At 45.3% G+C, this 24,379-nt stretch overlaps 1 protein-coding gene across 3 annotated transcripts in view; it reads left to right on the forward strand.

Annotated features, from left to right (window-relative positions):
- Positions 1-11,096: 11,096 nt before the first annotated feature.
- The window catches only part of PODXL2 (podocalyxin like 2), a 40,653-nt gene continuing 27,370 nt past the window's right edge, over positions 11,097-24,379 (forward strand). For all 3 annotated transcript variants that reach the window (XM_036911553.2, XM_036911555.2, XM_036911556.2), the window contains exons 1-2: positions 11,097-11,209; positions 17,236-17,514. In XM_036911553.2, the coding sequence (XP_036767448.2) occupies positions 11,152-11,209; positions 17,236-17,514 (337 nt within the window). In that variant the 5' untranslated portion in view covers positions 11,097-11,151. The remainder of the gene's footprint in view (positions 11,210-17,235; positions 17,515-24,379) is intronic.

The raw sequence follows: 24,379 nt of genomic DNA on the forward strand, positions 1-24,379 counted from the left end.
TACTGGTCTCTGTTGTTCTGAATCCTGTCCTAATAGCATAATGCAGGCTTTCCTGGACTTCCCCTGAAGTCCGCCTTCCACCGTTGGTAGGAGGTAGATCAGGCTAGAAGAGCTGACCTGTTTGTGGATGTGTAGAAGCAAAATCGGTTTGGCTCTTCCTGGACATTCAGTTGGCAGCTGCTGCCTGTGATCTCTGTGGAATCCATGGGAACCAGAGAACAGCCTCGGACAGCCGCGGGACTGGAGGTCACCTGGCCCCACTTCCAAATAGAGCAACACTGTTCATCTTGCCAGCAGTGCCATCGGCCTCTACCTGAAGTGCCAGACTCTGGGGGATGGGTAGACACCTACAATTCTTAGTGTTTCTGACCTGAGATTTAACAGATGGTCTTGCGTCCTCTGTCGTCCAGTTTCCTTTCTGTTGCCTTCCAAGATGAGTCCTTCCTGTGAAAGTCCTGAAGATAACTCAATGAAACTGGCATGTTGAATTCCCCCACTCAGTTCCTTCCCCAAATCCTTTTTGAGAGCCTGATAAGCAGGCCCTAAGGGGAACGAGCATACCTGATCTCTCCCACTCGGCCGGTGGGTAGACCTGTCAGCAAAGGGCAGGGAGAACCACGAGGAAGCAATTGTACGGTGGAGTGGGTAGTGGGAGGGATGGGAAGGAGCCAGCCACAGGGAGGGAGTGGGCGTCCCGAAGCGTAGCGGTGTGTGGGCGGCAGGGCCCAGTGTTCATCATGCAGGTTCAAAGGAAAGTTGTTTTCTTCTACAGAAGAACAGTTGTGACACAAGAAACGTGGGTTTTCCCACCCATCAGTTCTCCAGTTTTCTGTGATTGGGTGTCCCGGAGTGCAGACCCCAAAGGTTAAATGCTAAGTCCCACAAGATCACCTCCTTCAGACACCAGTTGCATGCGAGTAGTGGATTCCCCAGATCCCCCACACTTCTGTCAGATTGGTTACAAATCAAAGGTTCCCATGCCCCCCTCCTCAGGTTTGATAAGTTTGTTATAAGGGCTCTCAGAAGCCAGAGCAACAGATTACTCATTATTCCTGGGTATATATTAAAGGATACAAACGAACAGCCAGTAGGAGATACACAGAGCAAGGTCCGGAAGCATCCTTGAGCAGAGGCTTCCATCCCTAGACTTTGGGGTGCTCCACCCTCCTGGCACATGGATATGTTCTCCTTCACCAACCTGGAAGCTCTCCAAACCCCTTCAGTTATGTCTTTGTATGGAGGCTTCCTTATGTAGGCACAGTGATTAAATCATTGGCCATTAGTGATGAGCTCAACCTCTAGTTCTGCTCCCTTCCCAGAGGTCAGGGGCTGGAGCTGAAAGGTCTAACCTTCTAATCACATGGTTCCCCTGGCAACCAGGCCCCACCCTTAGGGTCCTATTACGTTATTCATAATAACAAAAGAGGCTCTTCTACCTCTGTTACTCCAGAGCCCTTTCAGGAGATAGAGCCCAAACACCCAAACATTCCAGCAGGACGCTCCTGCCTCTTAGGGAAGCACTCTGAGGGTCCAGTACGGAGTTGCTTATGTCAGACTTGTCTGTTTTTGTGCAACTGCCTCTGTAAACATACCCAACCCTAAAAGGAGCGCCAGTGACACCCAGACCTGATAACTCCGTACCTCAGGTGTGCCATGAACGCCCGAACTGGATAACCCCACATGTGGACTGTCCCCTCTTATCTCTGACCCCCAGATGGGTGGACTGGACTATATGAGGGACTGGACACAATCTGCAGCAAGCCTGTCCCGGGGTCCCTGACGCGTGCTCCGAGGCTTGCTCCTGCTCATCTGCCCGCGCTCCCACCCCCTCACGGATCATCAGTCCACTGGAACCGGCTGCTGCATCACCTTCCCCTTGGAAAAGACAAGAGGGTGATAGGGACAGCCTGGACCCGAACTGTCTGTCATCACCAGTATGAGGTGCATTGATCCATGATATGTGTGATTTTCAGATATGTGTGTTCCCCCTGAGTGTTGTGTGAAAGGAAAGTGCAAAATAAACTGTGTGATTCATACAACCTTAAGGGTGTTAAGTTCATTACTCCACCGTCCTGTGGATCCATATTTTCTGACCCACTCAAGTCAGAAAATACAAGACTGTGAGGGGCTCTGGCCAGGAGCTGGAGATAAAGACCTCAAAATATACATATCTACATCTATCTCTATGTATTGTTTTGTTTTGTTTTTAGAAACCAAGATTAGAAACCTAATTTTTATTTGATCTTTTTTATTGTTTTTATTGAGACATAATTGACACATATTAGTTGCAGGTGTACAACATGATTTGATGTCTGTATATACTGTGAAATCATTGTAAGTCTAGCTAACATCCATCACCATACTTGGTTGTAAACCTTTTTTTCTTGTATTAAGAACTTTTAAGATCTACTCCCTTAAAAACTTTAGAATCTACAATACAGCATCATTAACTATAGTCACCAGGCTATATATTTCTTACATCCCAATAGCACACAAGCCCCATAAGGCCTTGGGTTGGAGTGCAGTGACAGCCCTTGATGGCTGTAAGCAGGACAGTAATATGGTTCAGCGTGTTTTACAGGCAGCTCCCATCTGTCCACCACCAATCATACTGAACAGAGAAAAGTGTGCAAGAGTTGAGTAAAGGCTGTAGTGTAGCCTAGAAATGGCAATGATCTGGACTGGGGATGGGGACAGCGGGTGCATTTTAGATGTATTAAAGAGGTTAGACAAGATTCAGTGATGAGTGAGAGAAAAGAAGAACCAATGGATGACAACCAGGCTTCTAGCTTGAGAAACAAGTTGGGGTTTAGTGGAACCAGGAGCTTTGTTTTAGACATATCGGCTGGAAACGCCCCTCGGACATCCAAGTAGAAATGGGAAGCAGGCATCTGGACTGCTGAGCAGAGGTTTGGGCATGAGCTGTAAGCAATCACCTGACAGCTGTCACTGTGGTGCTGGGTGTCATCACCCTGCAGAGGGCAGAGGAGAAACATCACGGAGGCTTGAGTGCCTGTTGTTTGAACCAGCAAATAACACTTAGGAGTGGGCAAAAGGTGGGGGGAAATGGGGGGTTAGAGGGTGTTATGGAAGCCAGAAAAAATTCAAGAAGTCTGAGGTCAGTTGGGGCCAATGTAGCTGAAAGATCAGGTAAAATGATAAGCTGTCCACTGAACCAGGTTTCACTGAATCCCAGATGTCATCTATTGCAAAAATCATCATTATTTTATGTGCTAAGACAAAAATGTTAACTTTCAGAATTATTAGATGCCAGTAACCATCACATCCCAGTTAAGAAATATGGGCAGATTGTTTTAAGTTGAAATATGGTATTTGTGGTAACATGGGGGCTGGTAGTGACCTTGACAAGCAGTTTCAATACAACAGGAGTAGAATAAAGGGGAGGTAAGCAAGTAGAAACTATATAGGCAGAAGTCTTGAGAGATCTGGCTTTAAAGGGAGCAGTGAAATGGGACAGCTGGCAAGGTATATGGAACCAAGGGGAGGCTCTCCTTTCATATTTGTCTTTTAGAATTGGAGAATCAAAGCTTTTATTAGTATGATATGAATTTATTAATGCATTAATCTGAGAGATAATTGTGAGTGAAAAAATAAGATGCCAAAGGATGAGGTACCATATATATAAAATTTAAATTACATATATACTGTTTATAGGGGTGTGTGTATGTTACAGATAATATAAAGTGTATGCTTATATATACTTGTTTTTTTAAAATAATGGGTTTATTGGGATGTAATTTACATACCATACGGTTCAAAATGTACAATTTGATGGTTTTAACATATTCAGCGTTGTACACCCATCATCATAACCAATCTTAGAACATTTTCATCACCCTGCCCCCACCAAAAAACTCCACACCTGTTACCAGTCACTGCCCTTCCTTCCAACCCCACCCGCAGGCTAAGGCAACCACTAATCTGCTTTTTGTCTCTATGGATTTGCCCATTCTGGGCTTCCCTTATAAATGGAACCTTATAATATATGGTGTTTGGTGATGGGTTTCTTTCATGTAACAATGTTTTTAAGGCCCCTCTTGTGTTGTAGCCTGATCAGTACTTCATTCCTTTTTATGGCTGAATCATATTCCATTGTTTGGATGGGCCACATTTTGTTTATCCACACATTCACTGATGAACATTTGGGTGTTTTCCATCTTTCACCCTTGAATAATGCTGCTGTAAACATCTCTGTAACAAGTTTTTGTGTGGATTTGTCTTCTTTTCTCTTAGATACGTACCTAGGATTGAAGTTGCTGGGCCTTTGGCACTTCTATGTTAAGACTTTTGAGGAACCAGCAGAATGTTTTCCAAAGCAGCTGCCCCATTTTGCACTCTAATCATTAGTGCATCAGAGTTGATTTCTGTACATTTTGTATAACACATATTACTATCTTGCTGATTTTAGCCATCTTATTCATGAGTTTCCTCACTGTGATTTTGATGTGCATTTATTTCCTTGATGGCTAATGAAGATAAGTTATCTTTTCATGTGTTTATTGGCCACTTGTATATCTTCTTTGGAAAAGTCTGTGCAGATATGCTCATTTTTTAATTGATTTGTCTTTTATTGAATTACGAGTTCTTTATTCAAGACACAAGTCCCTTATCAGATTTATGATTTCCAAATGTTTTTCCCCAGTCTGTAGATTGTCTTCACTTCCTTGATTGTGTCCTTTAAAGCATAGACTTTTTGATTTTCTAGATCTCCAATTTATGTATCTTTTTTTTTTGTTGCTTGTGCTTTTGGTATCATCTCAGAAGCCACTGTCAAATCCAAGGTCATGAAGATATACCCCTCTGTTTTCTTCTAATAATTTTATAGTTTTTGCTCTTATTTTTAGGTCTTTGATCCATTTGGAGTTAATTTTTTATATAGTGTAATGTAGGGGTCCAACTTTGTTTTACATATGAATATCCAGTTGTCCCAGCACACTTTTCGAAGAAACTGTTCTTTCTCCTTTGAACTGCTTTGGCACTCTTGGTGAAAATCAACTGACCATTACTGTGAACAGGGCTTGTTTCTGAACTCTCCATCTTATTCCAAGGGTGTGTTTGTCCCTGTGCCACTGCCAACTCTTTCTTTCTCAAGATTGGTTTGGTTATTCTGGATCTTGTGAATTTCCATGTGACCTTTAGAATCAATTTGCCAATTCCTGAAAGTAAGCCACCTGGGATTTTGATGGGGATTGTGTTGAATCTGTAGATCACTTTGGGGACTGCCATTTTAACACTTTCAGTCCTCTGAAACATGAAAATGAAATGTCTTTCCATTTATTTAGGTCTTCTTTAATATCTTTGAACAATGTTTATTTTGTTTTCAGAGTGAGTTTTGCACTCTTTTATTAAATATATCCCTGAATATTTTATTCTTCTTGATGCTGTCGTAAATGGGATTGTCTTAATTTCATTTGTATTAGTTTCCTATTGCTGTTATAACAAGTTGGTTTAACATTATACAAAGTTGTATCTTAGTTTTGGAGTTCAGAAGTCTGACATGGGCTTCACTGGGCTAAAATCAAGGTGTCCGCTGGGTTGCCCTCCTTCCTGGGGGCTCCAGGCGAGAACCCATTCCCTTGTGTTTCCTAGCTCCTTGAGGTTGCTCGCATTCCTTGGCTGGTGGCCCCTTCCTCCATCTTCAAAGCCAGTAGTTGTGTCCCTCTGAGCTCTGCTTCCATCACCACATCTCCTCTGACTTTGGCCCTCCTTCTTCCCCTTTCGATTAGAAAGGGCCTGTGATTACACTGAGCTCACCTGTATAATCCAGGATACTGTCCCACTGCAAGATCCTTAACTTAATCACACCTAACAGTCCCTGAAGGGGTGTTGAATTGCATCAAATGCTTTTTTCTGTATCTATTGAGATGATCATGTGGGCTTTGGCCTATATTCAATTGATACAGTATATACTACATTAACTGATTTTCAGATGTTAAATTAACCTTGCATTCCTGCGATAAAGTTCATTAAGTCATAGTGTAAAATTCTTATGTGTTGCTGGATTTTGTTTGCTTGTACTTTATTGAGCACTTTTGCATCTATATTCACAAAAGATACTGGCCTGTATTTTTTTTCCTAGTAATATCTGTGTCTGTTTCTTGTATCAGAGTAATACTAGCCTTATATAATGAATGATTTAAGAAGTGTTTCCTGCTCTTCTATTTTTTGGAAGAGTATATGAAGAATTGGTATTGATTCTTTTTTAAATGTTTGGTATTCGTTTTATATAGTTATAAAACTCAATCATTTCCTTGATGTCTTTGCATTTGGTTAATATATTTCCTATACTACTTACCATTAGTTAAGGTAGCTTTTAAGAATTATTATATTTTGTTCTTCAGTCTAACTGGTGTGATTATATGAAGTATGGTTCTAAATTTATATTTTCAAATATAATTGACACAACACCATTTATTGAGTGAATAGCCATTCCCCATTTAAGAACTGTTTTCCTGCTCTTCTATTTTTTTGAAAAGCTTTATCATAAATTTCCATGTGTACAGGAGTCTGTTTTCTGAACTTTCTATTTTACTTCATTGATTTATGCATCTATTCCAGATTCAGTACCACATTAATTTCTATATGTCATATTGTGTTTCGGTAAAAATTTCCTTGACACATCTTAAACATTTTCTGTTCTAGATGAAGTTTTAAATCATCTTATCAAATTCCATTAAATATTCTCTTAGGATTTTTGGTCGGCATTAATCAGGTTAATTAATCAGGGAGGAACTGGTATCTTTACAACATTGAATCTTCCTCTCCAGGGACAAGATACATTTTCCCTTTTGTTCTGCTATTGTATGAAGCTATGTTTTCTTCATTTAGTTCTTACAAATCTAGTTTGGTTTACTCTTAGTTATAGTTGTTGTGAATGGCATATTTTCCTCTATTATGTTTTCTAATTGGTTAGTGATGATACATAGTAAACTTATTGATTTCTGTATGTTATCTCATATACAGCAATCTTGCTGAATTCTTATTAAATGTCTTCAATCTGTATCAGTTGATTGTCAGGAATTTTCTAGGTACACTTGCAAGTAATTAGTTACACTTACAAATAATTAGTTTTACCAGATTTTCTCCAATATTTTTCATCTATTTCCTTTATCATGACATTACATTGTCTCTTACAGAATATTCACTATTTGTGGTGGTAATGATTACCATTTTCTCTTCCTCCCTTAAATGGGAATGCTTCTACTGTTTCTCCTGTAAGGTTGATGATTGCTGTAGGTTTCTGGAGATACCACTTATTGAATAAAAACATTTTTCTTCTACTTTTTGTTTATTTCTTAAGTTTTGTTCCTTTAAACAGGAGTAGATGCTAAATTTCATTGCATGCCCTTTTTTGGCATCTCCTGAAAAAGATTTTTTTTCTTCTTGACTCTCTTAATACAGAGAACTAAATTAGTGGCTTTCTCTAATACTCAACCAATCTTGTATCTCTAGGATAACCCTTACTTAATCATGATACATTATTATTTTTAATACATTGTTGAAATCAACCTGCTCCTATTTTCTTTATGAAAGTTGCATCTGTGTTCAGGCAGATTGACTTACGGTTTTATTTTCCTATCGTATTATTCTTAGTTGTTTTGGTATCAAGGTTATACTAGCCTCATAAAGTAAGTTGGGATAGTTTCTAATGTTGTTCTGGAAGAGTTTATATTTTGTAGGTTTGATAGGATACTCATTCCAAGGGGCCCTATGCCATTTTTAAGGATGGGTTTTTATTGTCTTTTTATTTTTCCCCATTTTTGTTTATTAGCTTTTCTACTACTTGAATCAATGTCAGTACTTTGTGTTTTCCTTTAAAATATTCATTTCAATTACATTTTAAATTTTATTGATATATGCCAAGTCTTGCATTTAACTTTGTAATCTTATTTGTAGTTTTCTACCTTTTATCATTCCTAATGTCTTCTCTTTTTTATCTTGACCCTAAAGGTTTGACTGTTTTAATTCATCTTTTCAAATAGCAGGATTTTAGCAATCAGTTCTACTAGGTATTTTTATTTTAAAAACAGAAATTTATTGATTTGTGTGTGTTTTAAACCTTCTTTAGTTGAATGCTTAGTTCATTTACTGTGTTTTTTTTCCCTAATAAATGTATTTGTGGCTGTTAAATCTCCTCTGGGAATTGTTGGTTGCATTGCAGATTTTAATACGCAATGTTCTCATATTGTCATTAATTTCTAAATAGATTAAAGTTTATACTGTGATTTACTCTTTAACCTAAGAGTTATTCAGAGGGGGCATATGCATTTGGGGCTGCGGTTTCCTCCATCAATTAAATCTCAATTGCTTTTTATCTTCCAGGTGTTTCCTCAGCATTTTAGACCCCGTGACTGACTCGATCTTCTTTTCCAGTGCTGTTTTGAACTTATATGTGTATATGTATCTTTGCTATTATTTCCAGGACTCAAGAGCAGGAGGGGAAAGCAGGCATAATGTACTCAGTGTACCAGCAGTGTGAACTCATCTCCTCAGTTATCATTATTTTTTTTAAGGTGAGGGGTCCTTGGTCATGTTTGTATCTAATGAGAGAATGATCCAGAAGAGAGGCTGACAGTGTTGGAAAAGATACTGCTAAAATGGATGTCTTTGAGACATCCTTGAAAAGGAGACAGATAATGTAGTGATGAGCCTGTGATGAAGTGATAAAGAAGGGATGATAAAACTGGCCGCTGATGAAGAAGGGATGCCTCCTTCCTTCTAGCGGAGGGAAGGAGACAGATGACAGTCTAGATATACCCTTGTCTTCTCTTTTTCTAGGCAAATACTCTCTGCTTCAAAGATTGTTTTCGTGACATCCTCCTGGATTTCTCTCCTGTTACTTGGTCCTTCCTAAAAAAAAAGGTTACTATAGAAACACTATGTTGATGAAGTCCAAACAGTTCAGAACAGCAGGACCACTAACTTTCTTATTGTGGACACTGTACTCATATTAAAAGTCCACAATCACCTTACACTTTGCAGCCATTACCTATGGTGGGCTCTTCGTGTGAACTGTTATAAAGTGGGTCTCCTTTAATTTATGCTTGCAGAGAGAATAACACCAAAACCACAGCCGGCACGACTCAATTCAGGCATTGCCTGAGTCCCATTAGTTCTGTCTGGAGTGTTTTCTCAAATCTGCCATACTTGCCCCAGTCCAACTTTGACCACCTGCACTGGAGCCACGGCCATCTCTTCACTGGCTGTTTTGTTCCTTCTTCCATTTCAAGCCCTTCCTCCCAGTTGCTGCCAGAATTGTCTAAAATACAGAACTAATCATGCCATGATTCCTCTGTAAGAAATGAATTTCTTGAGCATGAAGTCCAAGCTTCTCATTATGACACTCAAGATGAATGTCCAGGTCCTCACCTATGTTTCCAGAACCCAGATTGCCCATGGACTAAAAATGGGCTGTGCAGTGTAAATTGGCCACAGGCTGAATGACATGATGTAGTTCTGTGAATTATGTAAAAATATCTTCACCTAAAAATTCTACTTTTATGGTACTACTTTTCATTATGTTTTAGACTATTCATTTTTTGTTTTCACTTGAAAAGTGAAATAAATGAGGATTTAATATTTTAAGATTAAGATATTTAACTAGTAAGTAAGTCACCTATGTTTCTGGCCTTGTCTTTTGCCCCCATTCTCATCATGAAACTCATCATCCCCTAAATATGATATGCTGTGTACTATCATACTGTAGTATGTTCTGCTCATGTTCTTCCTTTGCCTGGGACCCATTTCTCCCTACCCCCCTCCACTCCAACTCCTATTTCTCCTAAATATTTAGCCCTGGAAGAGTCCTTTGTGATCATCTACAATGTGTAGTGATATTCTCCTGGATTGAGGAGTGAGGATATTGCTCAGGAAAGCAGATTCAATATAATAATTTATCTTAAAGTGTTTTCCGAACATACTACATATAAAGCAAAATTATGGCTGCTGGAGATATTTAAACTGCAGTAATTCCAAAAGGGTCAGGACTTTTCTCGGTTCATTTAGGTGGCTGAGCACCTTTCAAACTTAGAAATTGCCATTGTGCTTTTCTCTCTGCCTGGAATGTTCTTTCCCCAACCCAACCTCCTACCAAATGTCCATTCATCCATTCAGGTGCTAGCTTAAATGTCATTTCTTCAGGCAGGCAAGTGCCAAGTTTCCCTTTTACACGGTCTCACAGCCCTTTATACTCAACAGACCTTACTGCAGTTGAAATGATGCAGTCATGTGTGTGGTGTTGAGTCTGTCTTCCCTAGATTGAATGAGGGTGGGAGTTGTGACTGTTTTGTTCACTAACAAAAAATGGATGAACTTCGGTTGCCAAAGGGACAAAACGCTTAACAGAAAGAAGTTAAGAAACACTGGCCTAAAACCCCAAAACCCGCATGTCACAGATGAGGCACCCGGGGCACAGAGGTGAGAAGAGATTCGCTTGAGGTCTCGGAGCCAGTCTGAAGTGAGGTGAGCACTAGCCTGCCTGGCTCCAAGTCCGGCTCTCTGCGCCCTCCCGGCCCAGGGCACTTGCTCGTCCTTCTCTTACTTTGGCCTTCATGTCTCACGCAGCTCAGGTACCCCCAGGAAGCCTTTTCCGACCCCACTCCTCCTAGAGCTCCCGTTCAACTCTTGATGTACCATTAGCGACACTCTCCACCCTGTAGTGTCACGGGTCACACCTCTGTCCCTCTGGTAAGGCTCATTCCTTGCAGGTGACCGTGCTTTGCCTGCACGCAGGCCGTGATTCCAGCACAGTGGCTGGGGGCAGCCCCGGCGCACCCTCCCCTGTCGTTGCGCCCTGGGGCTGAGGCCAGGAGCCGCTGAGAGAGTGTCCACGGGTCCCACCAGACAGGAGGTGTGAGGCCGCGGCCTACCGGCCGCAACTCCGCCCCCCAGAGGATTCCGCGGCTCTGATTGGCCAGCGGGAGCGGGGGACCGCGGCAAAGGGGCGAACGCCCGCGCTCCCGCCTCGTCTGCGCGGGGGCGCGCCCGCGGCACGCGGCCGGGCGGGGCCGGAGTTGAGTGACGGCCGCGGGGGCCAATGGGGCGGGCGCGCACCGCCGCCGCCGCCCGCGCGGCCCCTGACGCCGGCCGAGGCGCCGCGCCGCTGTGGCTGCGGGCAGCGACGGCTGCACCATGGGCCGGCTGGTGCGGGCCGCTCGGCTGTCGCCGCTGCTGCTCTTGCTGGCCGCGGGTGAGTGCGCGCCGCGCGGGCAGGCGGCTGCAGGGCGGGGGCCGGGCGGCGGCGGCGGCGGGCGGCGGTGCTGGACAGCTCCCGGACCGCCAACAAAGGGGCCGGCGCGCGGAGCGCGGGAGCGCGGGGATCGGCGGGGCTGATGAGCGGCGGCGGCACGCGAGCTCCCCGGGCGTGGGGCAGCCGCGTGGGCCTCGTGGTGCGCGGTTCCAGGGCGCGGGAAACGCACGCACGCGCGGGAGAGTGGGTACCCAAGGTGGCCATGGGCGCGCCCGCACACGCTCCTGGGGCGCGGTGCAGGGGGTTATGCGGGCAGGGCGGGAGCGCGGGTGAGGGAAGTGCGGACCCTGCCTGCCAGCTCCGTGGGGCCATGCAGGGATGAGAGGGTCATTTACAGGCCCCACGGGGCCACCACAATGAGCATGAGGCGGGGGTGTCCACGGCTACAAGGGGAAACAGCCAGAGCCCCTACACACAGCTGCTGCGACAGTGGGGGTGTGTTTACGTGTGTGGTGCTGCCGGACAGGAGGTGGGGGTGTGTCATTGTGAATGCGTGTCCTGGACTGTGCTGGGCAACTTTATTAGGTCTGATAGCCACCGAAAGGTCTCTGTTTGTGACAGTGACAGTGCTGGATAGCCCCTGCGCAGCTGACCAGCAGGGATGTGCTTTCCATTCAGTAGCTACCCAGGGCATTGGGATGTGTGTGGATGACAGGTTGGGGATGGGAGCATGTGTGAAACGGATGTGGCCGAGAGAGAGACAAGCCTGCTGAACGGCTTCCCAGTGTCAGACACGAGATTTAGGTGTGTGTATGGCAGGTGCGTGCAAGGTATGTGACAGCCTATGAGACAGGCCTCCACAGAATGGGGATAGGGAAAAGGGCCCTCTGCAAGGGTGGGTCAAATAAGGACATGGCCGAACAGCGTCTTCATGTGGGGGACACAGCAGAGGGGAGAGGATGACATGTGTGCAGTGTAAAGTGTGATGGTTAATTGGTGTCAACGGAGAAAAGTACTGGGATGTGTGTGTGTGTGTGTGTGTGCCTGTGTGTACACTCTCACATATCAGGTAGCCTTGAGTGACTCCACTTCCAGCGGACACACAGGAGTATAATGTGTGTGCCTGTGTTTTCGTAGATGTATGCAGGGAACGCTGGCTACTAGGCACTTCCCATGTTGTTAGCCACCAAAGACATGGGTGCGTTGTATGCTTACGTGTGTGCATGGAGAGACTTGTGAAGGGTCTCTGCCTGAGGGGAGGTACAAGCTCTGCTTGATGGTGACAATGAGATGGGCCACTGCCATGGCCCCACAGTGACAGAACCCCAGGGAGAATGGCTGGGAGGAGAAATGGGCCCCTTGCTTCTGAGCATGTCCCTTAAAGGCTCAGTTCAGTGAGGGTGCTTTTTCTCCACCATGAACCCAGGATAGATAAGGACTGAACTGGTGTGCCCATGAGCGTCTGTCTCAGACACTCACACACACCTCCCTCTGTCCTCATGTACCATTAATCCTCTTTGGAAGTAGGTGAGAGTCAGCAGATGGGTATCGGTCAGTCTGCTGTTTTGTTGTGTGACAGCCACAGCACCGGCCAGCAAAGTGAGTCAGGACTTGCACCCATCGCTAACTGCTGGGCCCCGTCACGCGGCACGCCGTGGATTACTGTGGACAGCTCCGCTCCCTCTGTTCCCTCCTGGCCCCTTCCGTGCACACTGCATGAGGCACGTTATTGCCCCTGTGCTTGGACGACATGTGCGTCTAGCAGTACATCGTTCTTATACACTTTGTGTGGAAACCCTGCAGGGACCCTTCAGCATCGTTCCTCAGACCCATACAGACGCACACGAGTGTAAGTGTGAGAATGCTAGACAATTTTTGTTGTAGCTGACACTCAAGGGTGTGGGCGACTATGACAGATGCTGCCCGGCAGCTCCCGTATTGTGTCTGGCGAGGGCTCAGGCAGATCTGGACTCCGAGCAGCTGATAGGGGGAGGGGGTGTGGCTGATGGTGGGAATCAGAGAAGGATGTTTGGATCAGGAGCAGATTGCAGGGGAGCTAAAACATGGGCACTACCAGGGCCTTGTTTTGTTCGTGCCAGTCAGATACAAGCCTGCTGCATTTGCCTCTCTTTCTGGGTTCATTTGGGTCAGACTTTCTGTTCTGTGAGTCTGATCCCTGAACCTTTTTCATATACCTTCCTTTTCTCTCTTCTCTCTGTTGGGAGTGATGAAGTAACAGAAAATTATAGCATTAAAAAAGAAGAAATTATAGGTGTTAGAGAAGAAAAGAGAATCAATCCCAAGGAGTGCCATTCTGAAATTTTAAATCAGGTGGACTCTTGATTAAGGCAGATTAATTATTAAGTGCACAAGTAATTATACACAGAATGGTTAGGTCTCGGCTACTATTTTGGTGGGGAAGTTTGAAAATAAGTAACTTCTCATAATTACCTAAGTAGTTACCCACTGCCAAGGCTTTTGGAAACATCAAGGTCTATAAAAAGGAAAAATAATCATCACAGGGAAAAATAACGTCAAGAACATGGGACTAGTTACTGGAGAAGGAATGAAAAACCATATTCCTTTTTTTTCATGCACAGCTTTTCAGCAGAATTATCAAAATCTCTCATTCGATCAGACCATTGGGACAGGAAGACAAGGAGGGAGAGGAAGAGAAGAGAAAGGGAGACTGTGGCTTCTCCACTTGACAGGTGGGGAGGATCAGGAATGGAGGCACTGGCCTAAGTCATGGTAAGGGTAGGGAATAGACCCAGTGAATTCAGCAGACCTCACACCTCTGCTTAAAGGCTTCACTGATTAAACATTTTATCCCCAGAGGTGGGAAATGTACAGGACTGCTAGTTAGACTTCCCTCCAGAGAGTAGACAGTTCTTTCAAGATCCAAGCTGTTCTGGAGAGCAAACCAAGGTCTAGATAGCAGTGACTTCTCTCCTGCCACGCACAATGTGTGTTCAATACCCTAATGGTTTTGTAGAGGTCAAAATACAAGAATTCTTAAAGAAAATCAGTTCACACTCTTTTAAAAAGGCTGCAGTCATGGCTTTCCCAACATCCCAGCTAGGGACTGGGATGGAGATGAAGATGTCAGTTCATGGCCCTCTCAAAGATGGGATGCTCAGGTGCCCTGGGAACCTGTAACATTTCTGTTATTTAATTATCACAAACATTTCTCATCAGCTGAGTTTTTCCAGATGAACATAGTTGGTTGCCCCAATCCTGGACATACCACTTTTGCAAATTAGGGCTGTTATGTCAGCTGGTATCATATATAAAACTTAGATTACACTTTCCAAACAGCGGTCATCCCCCGAGGCTGTCTCGTGTTCATCCTTGTATCTCCAGAGAGGGCCAGGCACTGCCCTGGTCCCAGAGGAGGAACTGGGGGTGACCACATTCTGCTCCAACAGAAAGTCTATGGCAAATTTTACGTCCACTAAGACACAGCAGTCTACCTAAAACTAACGGTAGTTCAGACAGCCTATCTGATGGGTGTATTACATGAGTCCCATTAATTTTTGTAAAAATTAGAAAATAACTTAAATGAGTACAGTTTATAAGGAAAGTATTTCCAAAAACAGGGTCCCCACAGAAGTAGAAATAAGGGGGATTCTTGGTGAAAATATTGGGAGCCACCTTACTGATAAGGCCTTTGGAGAAGAGGAGAGACGTGGGGACCCTGAGCAGAATGCCGGGGCGGGGAGGGGTGGCTCAGTCTTCGGCTCTGGCCTCTTCCTTTGCCCGTTAAATCTCAGCATTTGTATTTATGCCATCTTGGACATGTCTTCCCTTACTACTGCTTTGGAAGAAGCATGCCCAGTCCAGCGATTAATCGCTTTCCGGTCGTCATGGAGCATCTGCAAGACCTTTTTGTGAAGAGAAGCCAGCTAATTACAGCTCTTCTATTAAGTAACTGACCTTCATCTCACAAGGCCTCAGTTATTTCTTCTGTAAAACAAGAGGGGTATTTATCCATTTATTCATTCACTTATCCAAACATCTATTGAGCCCCTATTCCATTTCAGAGACTGTCCAGACACTGGAATGACAAGGCTGAACCAACACAGGACGCCTGGCTACGTGCTCACAGCTCAGCAAAGGCAGCTGTGTGATCGTCTGTCACAACTCAGGGAGAAAAGTGCAGTAGTTGGTTCAGAAGGCGAGGTCCTCGGAGTGGTTCCTGGCCTAGACTAGGAGTGGCCAGGGCTCACTTCTCAGAAGCAGAGGTGGAAGCAGAGTAATAAGAGTTAGGCAGGTGGGTGGAGGTGACCTAGGCATTACAAGCTTCCTAGGCATAAAGGCTTTTTGCTATCCTGTGTTGCCACCCATTAGTCCTCATTTTTTCTTTGAAGTCTGATAGAAAAATTCTGATCTTTATTATCCACATCAACCTTTTATTTTACTGTATTTGAAGATACTGACCTCTGTCTTTCTTAAATGTTCTCTTTTCCTGGCCAGAAGGTCCCTGTTCTCTGTTCTTTCTATAGGATAATAGTACTTAACATTCATAGACTACAATCTGCGCTCTATAGCACAGTCTGCATGTGCTGCAGGGAGCGGACCTCATGTGATGCCCCTGCCCCAGTGAGGGCTGCCTGGATCATTGTCCTCCTGTGGAGAGTAGGAAGCTAAGGCCTCAGTGGTGAAGCGGTTCACCCCCAGTCACAGCTAGCGAAGCTGGAATGGAAGCCAGCTTTCCTGGTGCCAAGCTCCCTCTACTAGAACACCCTTCTGTGTCTGATTTCAAGACCTGTGTATCCTCTTCTGCACACTTTGTACTTTGTTAAGCCCCTTCTGCTCGACCCTGGATGCTTTCATTATGACTAGATGTGTTTGGGGCCCTGTGGTGTCTGACTGGTGCACAGCCTAATCCAGATGCTCGTCCATTTCTGGTGGAACTCATTTCTGAGTCTGCAATGTCCATTTTCTTCAGGGGCCTTTGCTGGGCTGGTGCATGCCAAACCGTGCTGGCTGACTTCTTCATAAGGTGGTTTTAAGATTAAAACTCAGATAACACTCACAGAGCAGTTAGCAGGCCAATAACGTTGGCTGTCATTTTTATTATGAACACCACTAAAAATGTCCGTGAACACCTGTGAAGCCAGGTCACAGGGGTAGAGCCTATAATTCCCGAAATTCTCTTTCCTTCAACAAGACTAAGAATGTTAGTCTTGGAAAAGAAAATTTGGAGGTCATTTTATCTACCTTCCTTTTCAGGTGAGGAGACTAGACGTAGAGGTTTAATCAACTTTCCAGAAGATGTGTAGCAAGTTAGTAATATTCTTGTAATGAAGTTAGGAATTAAGTTGTGAAATGGTAGATAGGGCTGTGTTTCTCTCCTCGGTGAGCGGGAGAGAGAAGAAAGATGCCCTTTAATTTACTGGTTTTTGCTTGTTCATGTGTTTGTTTTGTAACAAAGATGCCCTTTAATTTTTTTGTCTATTTGTTTATTTGCTTTGAAAATTTGGAGAGAAGGATCAAGATTCTAAATGAGCCCTGTCATTACCAGCACTGGATGAGTTTGAGCTCTCCCCTCCCAGGGTTTTTTAAAGACTGCGTTCAGTATACCATATTGATGAAACACAAATCATGGTCTTAATACAGTTTTGGAAAATTTTCAGTCCAAATTAGAAGCTAGGGGGAACAACATCCACATGGGGTCCTTAAAAGTAGGGACCCTTTCCTGGCTGTGTTTGTGCCCCCAGCGCCTAGCACGATGGTGGCCCGGAGTGGGTGCCTGATGGGTGTTTCTGAGCTAACAGATGCCTGGCGGGTGCTGAGTCAGTAGTTCCTGACACTCTCCTGTCTCGCCTTTGCCCTGCCACAGCGAGAGCGAAGCAGCTTGGCCTTTCTGAAATGAGGACAGCATCTCGGAACCCCCTTGCGGGCCCTGAGTGTCAGGAGGGTCCCCAGAGCCCTGCCCCCAGGTTCTTTGTTGTTGGTGTCTGACCAGCACCAGCCTGTCCTCTCCGGCCTCTCATAACCATCTGGTTTTCGTGTCTGTGCAGGAGCGTCCCTGGGTGTGCGTGCGGCTGGGCCTGATGAGCCAGGCCCAGAGGGCCTCACCTCCACCTCTCTTCTGGACCTCCTGCTGCCCACTGGCCTGGAGCCGCTGGACGCGGAGGAGCCCAGTGAGGCCATGGGACTGGGGGCGAGCCTGGGAGCCCCTGGCTCGGGCTTCCCCAGCGAAGACAGCGAAGAGTCCCGCATCCTGCAGCCACCACAGTACTTCTGGGAAGAGGAGGAGGGGCTCAACGACTCCAGTCTGGACCTGGGGCCCACTGCAGGTAGCTCCTCCCCCGAGCGTGTGCGGATTACAGCCGCTGTGAGGCGGTCTGGGCAGAATGCCACGCGACCGTTCCCCTGCGTGAGCCACATGCTTCTCTCTCTGGCTCCTACCATGCTGTTGTCCGCCTGTCCATCAGCGCCGGGTCCCTGGGACTCCAGTGTCTTATTGGCCTAGGAGGCCCTTTTCTCCTTAATATTCACTGCTGTTTAGGGAGCCTGTATTCTGTGCTCAGATAATTCAATATAATGCTTATAGCCTGTGAAAGGAATAATATTATCCCAATTTTAAAAACACGAGAACAGGCTGAGGGAGCTTAAAAGCATGCCTAAGGGCATACAGCTGTTCAGGTGTTCAGTCGTGATTCCGATTCAAACCTGGGTCTTTCCAAGGTCTAGGGTTTTGTTTGTTTTCTATGCTGTGCTGTGTTGTCTCTGTTGTAGGTCCTGTGTCCCTTCTCAGGTCTCTCTAACCCCCAAGTCAAGGCGCTCTGATTGCTCGTCCCCTGCTCAAGCCCCAGAGCTGGTTTCTGGGTTTGCAGAGCACAGCTAATGAACATGGGGGCCCGAAGCAAGCCCGAGGCCCAGAGCCCGTCCGGGATGCACACAGCCACACTGACTGTGGCTCTGGCGGCTTCCAGCCACAGCAGCTGTGCAAGTATTCTGGGCCAGCTGGAGCCCGTTTTAAGTGCCAGCAGATCGTGTGTGTGCCTGCACAGGGGGCAGGGGTTACGGAACTTGGCCCTCAGTTTTCTTCTTAGAATGTGTAGTAGTTTAGATTTGTGTTCTCTAATTACAAAAATGATAGCATGACAATTGTAGAAAATATGGAAAATACAAAAACAGAGAAGAAAATAAAACCCACCATGGTCTCTCAGCTAAAAGATAATTACTACTAATAGTTGGGATACAGCCTTCCAGTCACTTTTATATGCACAACTGGAATCATAGATTACACCAGGTTTTCACTTAAAATCTTTCTATTTTATTTCCACATTATTGGATATTCTTCTATAACTTGACCTTTAATGACTACATAGTATTTTATCATGTGGAGCATTGTATGTATGAAACCAGTTTCCTACCGTTGAATATCTATATTGTTTCTAGTTTCAATGCTGCTACAGATATCTTTATATATATTTTTGTACCTTTCTGATTGTTTCCTAAGGATAAATGTCTAGAGTAAAATTATCTAGGTCTAAAGATACATCCATCAGCATCCTACTTAGAAACAAAATATAGGATCAGACTAAGATAATCCAAGGAGGGTCTATTTATAGAGCAACAAATTTACAAAGTTTTGGGCAGAGGATCGGCGAACCACCAAGGAGTCCAGGGCTAGTGGCAGCGGAGTGCTCGGCGCCTCTACACCCACTGTGACAAAGGGAGGGACCAGTGGGAGGACGCTGCAAGATCCAGTGGTGGGTGGTCCTGGCAAGAGCAGTGACCCGGCAGGGATGAAGCCCGGAGAATAAGTACCTGAATTGCCCCCCAGCTCTGCCCCGCTTCCTGCTGAGGTCCCTGTCATTCTCTCTTCTCCAGCCTCTGCTGAGGAGTCTGGTGAGGAAGCAGGGACATGGCTGCTGATGTAATGCACTGCATCAGTCTCCCTGGGCTGAGGACAGGGAAGAGAGGGGAGGAGAGTAGGCCTGGAGGGGGTGGAGCAAGTCTGCACAAAGAATGTGAATCTTCTTCCAGGCTTCCCTTAAAGGTTTCCAAGTTACCCTCCAGAGAAGCTGTTCCCGTTTGCATACCTGCCGGAGGTGCACCTGCCGGAGGTGGAAGGAACACCAGTTTCCTTGAATCCTTCCTGCCACTGATTTTGTCACTTAGAACTTTGTTGATTTGATAGGCAAAATTACAAGGGCCTTTGATTACTAGTACATTTAAACTTAAATATGTGCATTTATACAGAATATGTATGTTCTGACCATTCACACCTCTTTTTGATTTCAGGCAGAGTGTAATTAAGAGCAGGCTTTGGAGTTGGGCAGATTCAAAAGTTCCAGCACTGCCATTTAGCAGCTCTGTGCTTTTTGGCAAGTAAAACCTAAGTTTCAGTTTTCTCATCTAGGAAGTAGTATCATAGGATTGTGAGGTTTACATGCAATAATAGTTAAAGCACTTAGCCTGCTGCTTGGTATGTCATAAGTACTCTGTAAATATTATCTGTTTTACTGTTTTCCATTATTTTCCTATTGAGGCTTTTTCTTATCACTGTACCAGTCTTCATGTAAAAAGGATAGAAAGAAACCTCTCTGCCATATAGAAAATGTTTTTCTAGTTTATTAATTACTTTTATTTTTATTATAAGTTTTGATACACATAAATTTTTGTAAGCTTGGACAGTCCTTCTATTGAAATGTTTTTAAATGTTTATATGTGTTTTTCTTTGCTTTATGTTTAAACAAGACTTTCCCTCACTGAGTTACATGCATCTTTATTTTTTGCATCCTTTTTTAAGCTTACTTTTCACACTAACTCTTTATTCTAGCTGTAGTTTATTTTGGTGTGTGATGTTGAGATAGGGATGTAAGCCATTTCCCACAGACAGACCCCCCATCGCAGCAGCGCACACCAATGGAGCTGTCCTCTTGTCATTGAAAAGAAACGCCACCTCACCTTCTGTGTGCTGGGCTCTTCCTTGGCCTTCTCCTTTTGTCTGACTCTTGAGATTCGGGTCTAAGACAAGCAGTCGCTCAGAGGGCCTCAGGCCTTCCTCAGATGGTGAGGGGAAGAGCCCTTGGGCTTCCAGCCCCTCAGATTTGCTCCGTGCCACCCCCCTTGCTCTCACCTCTCTTGCTCTCCCCTTGGCTTCTCTAGGTCTTAGTAATAAAAAGAGCTGCCATTCATTGAGTACCAGCTACGTCACGGGCACTTGGCAGACATCCGGCCTCCTCACACAGCCCCACGGCTTCCTCACGTGTGCTGCGCATATGGGGCTATAGGTGGGGCAGAGTGCCCTGCAGGGGGAGTGGGGCAGCAGAGGAGGAAGCAGGGCCGCTGTTGTCCAGGCCCCTCCGTGCTCATCTTCTGAACAGGCCACTGCCTCTCCTCAGCCCTGTCTCTCCTCCAAGGCGATGTGAAAGTATAGGACCCACAGGGTAAAGGCAGGCCTCATAGCTTTGCTGATGTTGCTCTTGACAGTCTGTCACAGTGCCTTGGCGCCTTCCCTTGTCCAGTGCATATCATTTAGTGAGCCTATCATCAGCCCTGCTCGGCAGGCAGGGAGGTTCAGTGCCTTGCCCAAGGTCACACTTGGTCTGTGATGGAGCTGGATGGAGAATCTGTGTCTCCTTACTGTCTGTCTACTCCCTATTCTGCCCCACCCACTTGGGGTGCTCTTCTCCACCCCAGCTGCCCAGCATCACCCTTCAGCTCCAAGCTCAAAAGATACAACCTCTGCAAGGCCTTTTCCAGCTCTGCCGAGTGCGCAGGGCCACCACAGGTGGCTGTGCTGGTGGGATACATGCCAAGCAGGCAAGCTGGGGCTGACACCAGCCTCTGCACCACTCACTGGGCGGTGGGCCAGACAGAAGGAGTGCTTTTTGTTGAATCTTCCATGCAGAGGGAACATCTCTATGTGTTAACAGTGTCATCCTGCTGCTGTTTCCTCCAGCACCTTGATAACACACTATGAGGACATGACAGAGACAGAAGTGTTCAGGGCGTGGGGCTGATTTGCATGGGGAGGCAGCCCAGAGAGGACAGTGTGCAGCTCCCCACTGCCGCCTTCTGCTGTGACCCTAAAAGTCTGAGGCTCCCATCTTGGGGTTCTCTGGAAGAAGGAGAGCATTGCCTCCTGGAGTTTGCTCTTCTGGTTGGAAGGAGTCCATCCAGAGTCCACAGTGACTGTGCCAAAGGCCATCTAACATGGCTGCTTGGGACACTGTAACTCCATGCAGCACTGGCAAGGACAGCCAATCCCAGGTCTGGCGTCCTAATAACTGTGATTCCTGCCCATGTGCTGAACACCTAGCATGTGCCAGGCACTGTTAGGGCTTTTAGTATATTATCTCCTTTAATCTTCACAGGTACTTTTAAGTGTATCTTGTTTCTCCTAAGAGACAGTGAACAACCTTAGTTTCAGGGAGTTTAGGTAACTGCCCAGCTGCTAAGTGCGAGAACCAGGATTCCAACCCAAGTTGTCAGGTACCAGACTTTTGAGTCTTTCTGTTACGTTGCCTCTCAGTTCCATGACTTTACCAGAGACTGGCAATAATGTCTTGTATTATGTATAATGCATTTTTTCATAGAATTTCCTCTTTGGTTAGCTCATTGGAACTTCACAAGCAGTTCATGAGGTCACAAGACAGCAGTTCCATCTTTGTATCATGAATGAGGAAACTGAGGCCAAGAGAGGTTGAGAGCTTTGCCTAAGCCCACGCAGCTTAGGTGTGGCAGAGCCGAGCCTACCATCAGGTCTCCTGAGCCGTGATGCCCTGGGGCCTGGGTTCTTGCCCTGGGGGCTCCTCGATGGTGTGTGTTAGGGAGGAAGCCAGGCCATTTCATTGTCCCTGGTACTTTGTTATACCCCTCATTTTTAGTCTGTTGGGCCTAGAAGAGCTGGAGCTGTTGCCTGCCTTCTCCTCCCATAGCAATGACCCTCAGGGTCCAGGGCAAAGCAGCAGGCAAGTGTCTGCCTGGCCATGATGAGCACTAGTGCCACAAGTGGGTTCCTTTGCTAATCTTGGCCTCAGTCTCTGTGTCTGTGAGACCATGGCAATGATAGCCTGAAGTCTTTTCCAGCTTTAAAATATGATTCTCTGCCGTTTCAGGTGGAAAGAGTGGTCTCAACAAAGTAGACAAAAAGAAATGGAATGTAAGTTGCTGCTCCACCAGCTAGCATCAAGGCGACTTACAGCCCGATCCATGAAATGCATGCAAAATTGTTAATGATTAAGGACAGTTTTACAGGTTACTTGTTCATTCCAAGACCTGCACCTACTGTAGCCCTCCACCCTTTCATTTTCTAATCTCCCTAATAAAATCCTCTGCCTGCAATTTTAATTTTCCTAGGGAACAAGCTGATTTGTCATCTACAAGAAGAGAGAACTCTCTGGGGCTGGCAAGGGCTAGAAACCCAACTCAGACTCACAGGCCTGTGTGGAAAGGGGGCATTTACTGGCTCAGTAACTGGTGAGCCCAGGGTCGGTTCCCAGCTGCAGGGGTGCAGTGGGGTGGGGCGGTTCAGGCATTGAACCAGGGGGTCAGAACCTGCCGGGCTCCCGAGTGCTTTGCCCGCCCTTTCTGGCTTCATTCTTAGGCAGATTGTCCCTGTGGTGGCTTAGAGAGCCCCTGGTAGGTCTGTTTTCATCTCCTTTCACTTTGCAAACCCAGCCACTTCCCCAGCACTTGTCTCAGGATGGAGGCTTGTGAGTCTGGTCTGGGTCACAAGCCTGTCTCTGAACCAATCCTGATGGCAGGGGGATGGAGTTCTCTGACTGGCCCAGGCTAGGTCTTGCGCCCCTGAAGCTGGGGGGTGGGGCCCCACTCTCCTGCACCCTGAAAGGAGGACTGAAGTGCCAGTAACAGAAAAGGGAAGAAAATGATGGTGGGGCATAAGCCACAATGCACTTGAGTAAGGAACATTCAGAAAGTGCTTAGATTTTTATGCATCCTTTTCACCTAATTTTTTTTACATCTCCGCAACCTGACAAATTCTGTAAAAGCAGGCATGATTGGTGTCACTGTTTTATAGCTAAGGAAACTGGCTTAGAGAGGGTTAAAAGCACTAAATTACACAGGTAATAAGTGGCAGAGCTGAATTTCAAATCTGAGATTTCTACTTCAAGATCCACCACCTTCTCTTTATGAAAGCATTCATTAGGTGCTTTAATTACTATTGCATTTTTAGAAGCCATATCATCAAAGCAGCTGTCTTGCAGGACCTGGAAAGGTCTTTGTACAGCAAATCCTTGTTGAAATTTTATCTTCTATAGAATGATTTGACCTGCTGGGGCACAGTACACACATCAGGCATATTTTATAAGAGGAAGCCCAGCTGACAGAAGTACTTTCATGTGGATACACACTAAAAATACCCAATATTTTTGTTTTATGCTGGTAATAAGTATCATTATATGAAAATTAGAAAATGCAAACACATTAGAAGAAGAAAATAAAAACCGCTGGTAATCCCATCCTCCAGAGTTCGTAAGTTTAACATTAACATTTTGTCATATATCTTTCTTGACTTTTTTCCATATGGGAAATAACATAAAATATGCTCTAATTAAAAATGAAATTACAGTTCAGATCTTGCTGTTTCACCAGCATTTTTCCAAGCCAGCAAATGCAGTTCGCCAAACCTCAGTTCTAAGGCTGACACAGTACCCCATGCATGGGTGGGCTCCCATTTCTCTAGTCAGTCTCCCCGGGGAAGAAGCTAGATTGGTTTCAGTCTTTTGTAACGTGAACTGTGCCAAGATGGGAATCCTTAAAACCAAATTGTCGTAAACATCCTTAATTGTTTCCTTAGGGTGCATTTCTTGAAGTGAAATTGTAGTTTCAGAGTGTTTGTTTTTAAAGCTTTTCATTTGTCTTGCTCCCTCCTCCAAAATGTGGCCCGATCTCTGTTCCCATCAGCAGCAGACTGAGTGCCTGTTTGCTGCATTTAAACAATATACTGGGCGGTATCTTTAAATACATACATAGATCGTCAAGTTCGTAGTCCAAAAAATTTATTATCTTGTTTAATTTACATTTCCTTGATGACCACTGAGGTTGACCATTAAAAAGTCATTGTTAATTATACTGAAAGCTTCTTTCCTTGCACCTTTGTTTTATACAAATCTGTGAATTCTTTGAGTGTTTTTGTATTAACACTTCGTTGAATAGCTGGCTTGAGTGTTGTACTCGGGG

Source organism: Manis pentadactyla, chromosome 1, assembly GCF_030020395.1.
Source record: "Manis pentadactyla isolate mManPen7 chromosome 1, mManPen7.hap1, whole genome shotgun sequence".
NCBI lineage: Eukaryota > Metazoa > Chordata > Mammalia > Pholidota > Manidae > Manis > Manis pentadactyla.